The 12,118-nt window shown below is 38.7% G+C and overlaps 1 protein-coding gene across 3 annotated transcripts in view; it reads left to right on the top strand.

The window, feature by feature from the left end:
* Positions 1 to 320: 320 nt before the first annotated feature.
* The window catches only part of NUP107 (nucleoporin 107), a 54,856-nt gene continuing 43,058 nt past the window's right edge, over positions 321 to 12,118 (top strand). The window contains exons 1-6 of one of the 3 annotated variants that reach the window (XM_026500079.4): positions 321 to 567; positions 2,311 to 2,402; positions 2,894 to 2,980; positions 3,809 to 3,924; positions 6,347 to 6,491; positions 9,816 to 9,919. In XM_026500079.4, the coding sequence (XP_026355864.2) occupies positions 560 to 567; positions 2,311 to 2,402; positions 2,894 to 2,980; positions 3,809 to 3,924; positions 6,347 to 6,491; positions 9,816 to 9,919 (552 nt within the window). In that variant the 5' untranslated portion in view covers positions 321 to 559. Of the gene's footprint in view, positions 568 to 2,310; positions 2,403 to 2,893; positions 2,981 to 3,780; positions 3,925 to 6,346; positions 6,492 to 9,815; positions 9,920 to 12,118 lie in introns of those variants that run through there. The other 2 variants (XM_057316148.1, XM_057316147.1) reach the window with 2 other exon arrangements.

Raw genomic sequence — 12,118 nt, 5'->3', positions numbered from 1 at the left:
AGAACTGTAAGGGGTTTACACTACAATTCAAACAAGGTGAGTACAGTGAGACTGACAGGGACCCCCCGAGGTGGAGGGCAGAGCCTGCACGTCTGAATTCCAAGTCCGAGGTTCCTTCTTACTAAGAATACCAGGAAATGACTGCACATTTCTCTAGACGTCAAGAGACGTCAAGTTTCCCTTTAGGATAACCTGGCGCTTGGACCACGCCCACAAATACCCGTCAGGCAAAGTGGCCGCAGCGCCTCAGCGCTAGACCCTTCAGGCACCGCCCCCTGCCCGGCCCAGCACTGCCGGCCCGGCCCGGCCCGGCCCGGCGCCATGACACTAGCACAGCCTTCGCGCCTGCGCAGGCCGGACCTGCGGCAGTAGGCGGAAGTCGTCGCGCGTGCGCTCGATGGGAAAGCTAGTTCTCCCTCCCTCCCCCTTTGCTCTAGGGCGGCTTTTCTGGGACATACTTCCGGGTCGAAGGTTTTGCTTCCGGAGAGCGGGAAGGCTGAAACGGGGTGATTAAACTGGAGTCGAGTTTGCGAGGTTCTCGTTGGGGAAGGCCGTGGCCATGGACAGGTCAGTTCTGGTGGTACTGACTAAGCTCGGAGACTTGCCCCTCCTGCTTGTTGGCGGAGCGAAATAAGTGAAACCCGACTCTCAGAGGAAGCCGAGGAGGGACCGGGTGCTAACCTTAGGACTCCTTTCCTGGGCTGGGGGGCTCTGTAAATGATGGGAGAAAGGCCGCTTGGGTGGGGGTGAGTATAGACGGGGATAATGCCCTGCGTTCTCACGGCAGCTCTGCCATCTGTTTTGTGTTCTCGCGCGACATTTTTCGCTCCTGGGGTGGGCGGGATAAGAGGTGCCCGACATTCGAGATGCTGAGTGACCTGCCCGAGATCACAAAGCCAGTTTGTGACGAAACTGGGTTCTCAACCCAGACTTCCTGATTACAAGTTCCAGCATCAGAGAGTTACTGAACTGAGTTGTTTCTATGACCGTGGCACTATGCTAGCCACCTGCGACATAGGTGAGTTATTCTATGCTCTTGGCCACGGGGAATTGGTTGTATAGTGGAGGAGACATCCGAGCAGTGCAAAGTGATGTGTTTTGATTGTTCTGTGAGAAGAGAAAATGAGGATGCGGGTTAAGTCTACCTGCCACGGGAGGTAGCAGGAAGAATTCTCAAAGGAGGTAACTTTCTAGTTGGTCTGAGTAATAGTGCCAACACGGAGTGCCTTAAACGCTTTAAGTATATTATTAGCTAATTTAATTTTCCTACAGTCCTTTGAGGATAGGTACTATGATCCTCTATTCATACATAGTACTTGGGCTAAAAGAGCTTAAAAACTCGGTCACATTTAGGAAGCTAATAAATAGAAGAACCAAGTTGCCAACTTGAATCATTGTGTCTCCAGACTCCAGGAGGATTTCTGGTGAGTTCAGTGTTCACCAGGTGGATCAAGGGGGCGAATGTAGTCTTCTATAGAAGAAACAACATGTACAGGGTGCAAGAATATGAAAAGGAATGCGTTGTGTAGCCAAATGGTCACATGCAATATGTGTTTGTATGGGGATGTTCATTGCCGAATATAAGGCTGAACTGGTAAGTTGGGGTTAGATTGTAAAAAACAAAGGAAATTTGGACTTGATTCTGTAAGCCAGAGAGATTTTGGCTTCAGAGCTACCTGAAGGTTTTAAGTGGAGGAACAGCATATTGGATTCTTGTCTGAAAATACAGGCCTTTTGATTCACACAAACTACGTTCTAGACCTTGGGCTGAGAATGATGGGAGATCAGGGACACTGTGATTGCAATAGTACTGAGACGAGAGATACCTCTCCAACTTACCTGAATTCTTTTTCACTTAGCCTTCCATCTGCCAGTCCAAACAACAGAATTTTTCATAGTATCCCTGGTTTGAAACATTTTGGAAACTACGGAAGATCCTTTTAAGAGATAGTTCCTGCAATTTTAGGGAACTCCTCAAATTAACAGAGGAAAGACCTGCCTTCCTGAAGCAATTATGTAAAACAGTGTTATAATATAGATTCCAAGTGTTGAAATCATTGCATAGGCAAAAAATAACATAGTGAGTGCTAGAAACTCAAAGATGACTGTGCAGGAAAAATTTGAGAAGGACTTTGAGGGATAAGCAAGATTTGGAAACAAAGAGCACTGTCAACCAAAGATCAAAGACTTGGCTACTGGGACGATCTATACCTTGACTGACCCAGGGTCCTTTGCTCCAATCATGATAAAGTTCTTTGCAAATGCTACATTCTCTATTTCATTCACATGAACTTAATGATACTATTTTAGGAGTGGCTATGGAGAGATGTCTTCGCCTGTGATCCGGGAGGCAGAGGTGACTCGGACTGCACGGAAACAGAGTGCTCAAAAAAGAGTTTTAAGTATCCTTTCCATTTTAAGTATTGTTATACAAATTGCAATATGCTTGGAATCAGGATCATAGAATTTTCTTTTAATGAGAGATATTAAACACTCGCTATTATAATAAAATGCTGTGAAAATTAGTCTTTTAAGTCCCCAGATGTTATTTGGTAAATTAAATGCTGAAATACAATGAGGTTAAGATTTGTGTTACCCTGAAAATAAGGGTGTTCTGTTTTACTGCTATCATATTGTCATTAGCTTCCGCTGAGATTAGATATCCTTTTTTTAACTTTGAAATGTAAGGACCATGTGTAGTAATCTAAGATTGATATCTGAGAAATTAATTAGTAGAGGGAGTTATTTACTCTTTGCATAGAAAAAATGGTAGCCATAAAAACCTTGTTTTTAAAAAAATGTATTCCCATATTTTATTTGGTGTAAATATGGTTAATTCGAACTTTAATGGTGTCTTTTCTATGTGGAAAACTTTTCTTAACATTTCCTGTAGTTCGGCCATCCCAAGATGAAATTTTTGCCAATACTACACCAAGAAACCAGGTTATCCCTCGGACTCCCAGTTCATTTCGACCACCTTGTAAGATTTTTTGCTTTTAAAGCATTTAATAATAATAATAATATTAGCTATAGGTTAAAACTTACCATACACATATTTAAATATACTCTTTGGTTACAATATCAATAATTTAGGACAAATAATAATGATCGTGGTTACTGTTTGTTGAACTCTTACCATGTACAAGATACTGTACATAAATACACAATGACTATAATGTATTATCTCTATTTTGCCAAAACAAAGTGAGACTTGGGAAACTATTCAGTAAGAATAGCATGGCTGAGCAAATATGTAAGTAATGGAATCAGAATTCAAGCAATGATTTGTATACTTCAGAGCCTATACCCTGTATACCAAATGGCCTCTTCAGTACACTTTATAAAATTAGAATATGAAGAATCCATGGGCTTATTCATGTCTTTTTTTTTTTCTTTTTCTTTTTTTTTTTTTTTTTTTTTTTACCACTTGGTTATATTTTAACAAAAGCATCTCTATTTGCAGTAAAAAATTTTTCCTGATGGGCTCAGTAGTACCAAAAGCTGAGATTTAGAAAAATCAGTTAAATCTTTATATCGTGGAAATGTTAATATTTAAAGTATTTACTTAGAATCTCTGTAATTGAAAACAAAGTTATTGGGGCACCTGGCTGGCTCAGTCAGTAGAGCGTGTGACCCTTGATCTTGGGGTTGTGAGTTTGAGCCCATGTTGGGTGTAGTGATTACTTAAATAAATTTTAAAAATTAAAAAAAAAAACCAACAAAGTTATTGTTTGATTGATTGATTGTTTTGTTTTCATGATCACTGTTCACGCACTTTAGATTCTTTTTACTAACCTCTTATCTGTAGTTACTCCACCCAGCCGAAGCTTACTAAGGCATCCAGATGTTTCCTGCATTCTTGGAACAGGAGGGAGGTCTCCCCGGCTTACACAGTCTTCAGGGTTCTTGGGAAACCTGTCTATGGTATGTAGGAAAGCAGGGCTGAAAATTTCCCCCTTCGTATAAAAGTATGATCTTGAGCTGAAAAGCCTTTAGTGAGATTTGAAGTCCTAGTCATCAAAAGAGTAACTAGGTGATAGAGATTGAAATGGTTTTTGGTTAGGCTTTCAGAAAGCAAACCCTGAAGCATCTCAAGTCACAGATGGGAGCTGCAAAACCAAAAAGATTTAGATGCAGATAGAATGCCCTAATCTGATAGTCCGCTGATCCAAAGAAATAATTGGCGGGTTGCTGATAGCTATAAAAGCTGAGTCCTGTTTATTTTTTGGGTTTTTTTTTTTCTTTTTAAAGATTTTATTTATTTATTTGACAGAGAGAGAGAGAGAGAGCCAGCGAGAGAGGGAACACAAGCAGGGGGAGTGGGAGAGGAAGAAGCAGGCTCCCAGCAGAGGAGCCTGATGTGGGGCTTGATCCCAGAACGCCAGGATCACGCCCTGAGCCGAAGGCAGACGCTTAACGACTGAGCCACCCAGGCGCCCCTGAGTCCTGTTTTGAAACATAAAAGAGTAGGAAGCCAAGAGTAATGGATGAAGAGTAACATAAGGAAGAGAGATGATGGATTAAAGGAAAGAAAAGAGAAAATGTTGGGAAAAGTAGATGAGACACGCTTCAGGAATCACTGTGGTACAGTATTTAAAATAGAAGAAATGTCATATAAACTGATACGGATTGACTTGACCTAGGTGTTTAAAATATCCTCTAGGAAAAGAAAGGATTGTATCTGAGACAGCACAGAAGAGTTCTGTTGGAGTAGTAGAGTATGATGGCTAATTTAGTGCCGAAAACAAGATAAAAACGGGTCTTTTGTATTTGCCTCTATGCTTATTAAAAAGGCACGGATTTTTATACACACTTGAAATTGTCTAGATAAGGTGTTTTCTGAAGAATGGTTTTGCATGTTAAACCTCTCCTTAATCTTTAAAATATTTATTGTTGTCTTACAGATTTTGAGTGTTATATCTAACAATGATCTAACAATTGAACAGTTTTGCTCTGCATATGAATCTGGTTTATTTTGGCAGTGTTCACCTTATTCTGCTTGAAAACATGAGCTAACTGACTGCATCTGGTTTTAAACAAAAGAAGATGACTTATTATTTACTGTTTTAGAACTGCAAGATTAATAGTAAAATTCTTACTGTCTTAAAGCCCAAGACAGAGTAAATGTGTATTGATTATTATAAATATTTAGGTTTAAATATACATTTTTATTGTTGCTTATGCCTGGATTTTATTAATAAAGGCAGTTTTTTTCTTTTTTTTTATAAAGGTTAAAGTTTTTAAACCTTCAGATAGCTTTTTCTGCCTTAAAAAGATGGATTTTAAAGAAAGGTGAATTTTAAAAACAGGGACATGTTTTTAAACAGTTTAGACATGTCCAAAAATAGTAGAGTAAGCCCCACGTTCTCATTGCCCAGTTATCAATATATGGCTGATCTTTTCTCATCTACACCCACAAGCATTTCCCCTACATTACTTTACAACTCCCAGATTTCACACCACTTTACCCATAAATACTTTTGTATGTGTCTCTGAGACATAAAGGTACATTTCTTTAACACATCTGACACTGCATACGTCACACGTGCGTGCACACACACACACAGTAATTCCTTTATCATTTCAAATATCCATTCTGTATATATATTTTGTCATTATTGTATATATTTCATTAAGTGTCCACATTTCTTCAGTTATGGCAATTTTTTTTAAGTTGGTTTATTTAAGCTTCAAATAAACACATTGCATTTGCTTGATATGTCTCATCTTTTAATCTGTAAGTTCCTCCATCATCCCTTTTATTACCATTTATATGTTGAAAAAACTGGGTCATAGGTCCCATACAATTTCCCAATATTGAAAAAGTGATGTGAACTTAGAGCAGTAGGACTTACCTGTTAATATCAGCTTCAGTAGTACAAAATGCAATGTTTATTGCCTTTAAAAATATAGAGAGAGTAGTACAAAGAAGAAAACATTCATGAAAGGTGTGATTTCCTTAACAAATAGCCTGTGGTTCTCTCTTAAATATGAAAAACACAGATAGAGGTTTAAAAAAAATTTAGCAATATTAAAGGGGCGCCTGGGTGGCACAGCGGTTGGGCGTCTGCCTTCGGCTCAGGGCGTGATCCCGGCGTTATGGGATCGAGCCCCACATCAGGCTCTTCTGCTATGAGCCTGCTTGTTCCTCTCCCACTCCCCCTGCTTGTGTTCCCTCTCTCGCTGGCTGTCTCTATCTCTGTCGAATAAATAAATAAAATCTTTAAAAAAAAAAAAGAAAAAATAAATAAAAAAAAAATTTAGCAATATTAAAGTCTTTATTCCCTCAATGGGCAGTAGCTCATTCATTACTTTTCTGTATCTTCCCTTTTTTTTTTTTTTTTAGGTAACTAATCTGGATGACAGTAATTGGGCCACTGCATTCACATCACAGCGATCCGGAACCCTCACAAACACAGAGTCCCACAGTGTAACAGAGGACGTAACTCTCAGTGCTGTTATGTTACGTGAAGATGATCCTGGTGAAGCTGGTAAAATGGCTTTGAACTTTTTAACAAAGTAGACTCTTCCTTTACTAAGATGAAGGAAGCTGTCTCTTACTTGTGAGTGTCATTATAAAGTAGTTTTTGTTAAGCTGAGTAGTTCCGGTAATGCCTGAGCTGTTCGATGTGGTAGCTCTGGAACGTTGAGAGCCTCACCTTTGTTCTCAGTTGGAGTGTCTTGCTTCAGCGTAAATACCTGGTCAGGTTAGTAGACTAGGCTCATATCTTTAGTCTTTTCACATTTGTTCTGTTGGAAGAACGTGTCTTTTTCATTAGGTTTAGTTTTTATCTAATATTGTTGACATGTTTTGACGTGGACGCTAATGCTGTTTTTTTGTTTTTGTTTTTTTCAAGTAGTATTGTGACCTTTCTAGTTTTAGGTTGGATATTACCATTCCCTTGAGGAAAAAAAGTTTGCTTTCCATGTGTTTGTGTGTACTTGTTATTACATAAGTTCTTCACTTTATCATCATCATAAGCTAACGTAATAGAGTCAGTGTGCTTACGTCTGTGTGAACATTATCTTCTGTAACTGTCCATTAGAGTTACAATAACCGTTCCCGTTTGCGGGGAAAGGAAACTGCTGCTCATCGTGGTTAACTGGCTCCAGCTCACCTGGCTAGGAAGTGAAGACACCAGGATTTGACACTAAGCAGTTTGATTTCATAGCCCTTCTCTTATATGGTGGCAACCACTGCTTCCTTATAGTATCTGCCAGTAATAAGTACTCAGATTTTGAGTGATTCAGAAATCCTTTGTACTGAATCTTTAAAATACAAAAAAATCTTCGTTTTTAGTATAATGGATGAGACCTTAGATATGATATAGCACTTTAGTAGAGTGTGTGTATTTTCCCTGAGTAGAACATGTCATCTTAGTGTCTGTTATAACTTTCTCAGCTACTTTGTTATGTGTTTAAAGTGCAATTCAGATATTTTAAAATTTGGCTCACATTTTCGTAGTAATTGTTGATAGATCAGATTACTACCTAACACATCTTTGGGCTCTTAAAAGACCTGTAGGTAACAAGAAAAAAAATAGATAACGTTGGACTACATTAAAATCTAAAATTTCTATGCATCAAAAGATACAATCTGTAGAGTGAAAAGGCAGCACACAGAATGGGAGAATATATTTGCAAATCTTAAATATCTGATAGGAGGTTAATATCTAGAATGTAGAAGAATTACAGCTCAACGACAAACAACAATGCAATTTAAAAATGGGCATAGGACTTAAGTAGACATTTCTCTGAAGAAGATATAAAAATGACCAGTAAGCATATGTTATGATGCTCAACATTATTCATCAGTAGGGAAATGCAAATCAAAACAGAAATGAGACTACCTCACATCCACTGGAATGGATACTACCAAATCAAAACAAAACAAACAAAAAACCCAGAAAGTACATGTGTTGGCAAGGATGTAGAAATATTGGAGCCCTTGTACATTATTGGTGGGAATGTAAAATTGTGCAGTGCTATGGAAAACAGATGGCAATTCCTAAAAAAATTAAAAATAGAATTACCATATGATCAGCAATTCTACTTTTGGGTATATGCCCCAAAAAACTGAAATCAGGATCACAAAGAGATTTGTATACCCATTTGTAGCCCCATTATTCGTAATAGCCAAAAGGTAGAAGCAACCCAAATGTCTGCTGATGGATGAATGTTTAAATAAATGTGTTATATAATACAGTGGGATATTATTCAACCTTAAAAAGTAAGGAAATTCAGACAACATCCTACCACATGGATGAAACTTGAGGACGTTTTGCCAAATGAAATAAGCCAGTGATGAAAGAAGAAATACTGTGTGATTCCACTTATATGAGGTACCTTAATTAATCAGACTCCTAGAAAGTAGAATGATGGCTGCCAGGGACTAGGGGAAAGTGAACAATGGAGTAATTGTTTAATAGGTACAGAGTTTAAGGTTTTTTTCAATTGAGATGTAACTGACATGTAACGTTGTGTAAGTTTAAGGTATACAACATTGAATTGATGTGTTTACATATTGCAATGTGATTATTAGTGTTAGCTAACACCTCCATCATACCTTCACATCACAGAATTACCATTTCTTTTTTGTGGGTGAGAGCATTTAAGATATAGTCTCTCAGCACCTTTGAACTGTATATAATACAGATTTGTTGATTATAATCAATGCTATGCATTAGATTTCCAGAACTTACTCATCTCCTAACCGCACGTTTGTACCCTTTGACCAACATCTCATTTTCTCACCCCCTAGCCCTGGTAACCACTGTTTTACTTTTTGTTTCTATGAGTTTGGATTTTTAAGATTCCATGTGTAAGTGTTATCATACAGTATTTGTCTTTCTCTGTCAGATTTATTTCACTTAGCATAACATTCCCAGAGTCCAGCCATGTTGTTGCAAGTGGCAGGATTTCCTTCTTTCTCATGGCTGAGTAATATTCCATTGTATGTATATACCAGTTTTTTACCCGTTCATCTCGTGATGGGTACTTGGGTTGTTTCCATATCTTGGCTATTATGAATAACACTGCAGTGAACGTGGCAGTGCAGATATCTTTTCGATATCCTGTTTTCATTTCCTTCGGTTATATATGCAGAAATGAGATTACGGTTTCAGATGGTAGTTCTTTTTAAAAATTTTTTGAGGCACCTCCATACTCTTCTGTAGTAAGCTGAACCAGTTTACATTCTTACCAAGAGTACACAAAGTTCCCATTTCTCCACATTGCAGCACTTGTTATTTCTTGTCTTATTAATAATAGCCGTCCTGACAAATAAGTAAATAAAATCTTTAAAAAAAAAAAATGAAAAGGCTAGCCTTTCCCCACTGAGTATTCTTGGTTCCCTTGTCAAATATTAGTTAACTGTATATGTGGAAGTTTATTTCTGGACTCATCTTTTCCATTGGTCTGTGTGTCTTTTTTTAATGCCGGTATCATACTGTTTGATTACTAAAACTTTGTAGTATTGTTTGAGATCAAGAAGTATGGTGCCTCCAGCTTTGTTCTTCTTAGGATTGCTTGGGCTCTCCTGAGTTATAGTTTTCTAAGATGAAGTGTTCTGTGGGTAGATGGTGGTGATGGTTGCACAGCAGTGTGAGTGTACTTAATGCTACTGCATTGTACACTTAACAATGGCTAAGATGGTCAAGTTTGTTATATTTATCGTATCACAGTTACCATTTTTAAGAAAATACAGGAGTTAAAAAAAAGTTGTGTAGCTGTGTTTTTAAGTTTTCAAAGAAACAAAATTACCTAGGAGTATGTCACTTAACTTTTTTGTTCCTTTTCTTTTTAATGTGTTCTAGCATCCATGAGTATGTTTTCTGATTTCCTGCAGTCTTTCTTAAAGTACTCTTCATCTACAGTTTTTGACCTTGTAGAAGAGTATGAAAACATTTGTAGTTGTCAGGTAAGTTCATTTTATACCAAGTTAATTTGGTCAAGCTTCAGTACTCTTAGTTTTTTGAGCAGCCTCAAGCTATGAATTTCCATACTGTATGTAAGGGGGATGTCTTAGGGGTGTAGTGGCAGGAGTGGCATGGTTGGGAGGTTAGCCAGAGCAGCTCTGTTTTTTGCATAATGAAGGTCCATATAAGATTTCTTTGGGAACAAGAGGATTCTGCTGCTTTAAAAAAAAAAAATGAAAAATCCAAAATATGCAAAGAACTCTTAAAATCCAATAATTAGGAAATTAACAGTCTAATTTAAAAAATGGACATGGGGCTTCTGGGTGGCTTAGTCGGTTAAGCATCTGATTTTTGATCTCAGCTCAGGTCTTGATCTCAGGGTTGTGAGTTCAAGCTCCGTGTTGGGCTCCATGCTGGGCGTGGAGCCTACTTAAAAAACAAAACAAAACAAAACCCCACAAAATATGTTAATAGACACCACACCAGAGAAGATACACAGATGGCAAATAAGCATATGAAAAAATGTTCAACATCATGTATCATTATGGAATTATAAATCAAAACAATGAGATGTCACTGTATACCTATTAGAATGGCAAAAATCCAAACACAACACCAAATGCTGGCAGGGATGTAGAGCAGCAGTAACTCTCATTCAGTGTTGGTAGGAATGCAAAATGGTACAGCCACTTGGGAAGGCAGTTTCTGTGTCTTACAAAACTGAGCATACTCTTATCGTATGATTCAACAACATTCATACTCTCATATTTACCAAAATGAGTTAAAAACTTATGCCCACACAAAAACCTGCATATAGATGTTTATAGCAGCTTTATTCATAATTGCCTAAACTTAGAAGCAACCAAGATGTCCTTTAGTAAGTGATTGGATAAGTCAACCATGGTACATCTAGACAAAGGAATATTGTTCGATGCTAAAACAAAATGAGCTATCAAGCCATGAAGAGACAAGGATGAACCCTAAATGCATATTACTAAGCTAAAGAAACCACTTTGAAAAGGCTACATACTGTGTGAATCCAACTATATGACATTCTGGAAAAGGCAAAACTTGGAGAGAGTAAAACTAGACCTGTGGTTGCCAGGGGATGGGGAAAATAAGGATGAAAGTGGAGTTGGGTGGATTTTTGGGGAAGTGAAACTACTCTAAGTGAGATTGTAATGTGGATACCTGTTATTCATTTGTCAAAACCCGTAGAATATACAATACCAGTGGGACGCCTGGGTAGCTCAGTTGGTTAAACATCTGCCTTTGGCTCAGGTCGTGATCCCAGTGTCCTGGGATCAAGTCGAGCATGTGGCTCCTTGCTCAGTGGGGAGCCTGCCTTTCCCTCTGCCTGCTGCTCCCCCAGCTTGTGCTCACTCTCTCTCTCTGACAAATAAAATCTTAAAAAATATATGTATATAGCACATCAAGAGTGAATCCTTATATAAAGTATAGACTTTGGGTGATAATGACAGGTCAGTTTTGGCCATTGATTGCTGTAACAAATGTACTGCTCTGGTGCTGGATATTCATAGTAAGGAGTGAAGTTGTATGTGGAGTCAGAAAGTAACAGGGGCGCCTAGGTGGCTCAGTTGTTAAGCATCTGCCTTTGGCTCAGGTCATGATCCCGGGGTCCTGGGATTGAGCCCTGCATCGGGCACCCTGCTCAGCAGGAAGCCTTCTTCTCCCTCTCTCACTTCCCCTGCTTGTGTTCCTTTTCTCGCTGTCTCTCTCTGTCCAATAAATAAATAAAATCTTTAAAAAAAAAAAAGTAATGGGAAACTCTTTACTTTCCACCCATTTTTGCTGTGAACCTGAAACTGCTTGAAAAAATTGTCTATTTTATTTTATTTGTTTATTTATTTTAGAGAGAGAGAGCACGTGCACACCTGAGCTGGGGCGGGGGGAGCATAGGGAGAAGGCAAGGGAAGGGGAAAGAATTTCAAGCAGACTCTGCATGCTGAGCGTGGAGCCTGACGTTGGGGCTCAATTTCACGACCCTGACATCATGACCTGAGCCCAAACCAAGAGTCAGCTCCATAACTAACTGAGCCATGAGGTGCCTGTAAAAAAAATTAAGTCTGTTTTTTAAAAAAGGAAAAGGAGGGGCGTCTGGCTGGCTCAGTTGAAAAAGCATGCAACTCTTGGTCTTGGGATCATGAGTTCTAGCCCCACACTGGGTGTAGAGATTACTA

This window comes from Ursus arctos, unplaced genomic scaffold, assembly GCF_023065955.2.
Source record: "Ursus arctos isolate Adak ecotype North America unplaced genomic scaffold, UrsArc2.0 scaffold_21, whole genome shotgun sequence".
NCBI classification, from domain to species: Eukaryota; Metazoa; Chordata; class Mammalia; order Carnivora; family Ursidae; genus Ursus; species Ursus arctos.
Note: the sequence above shows the minus strand (reverse complement) of the source record. Positions and strands in the feature narration are given on the sequence as shown.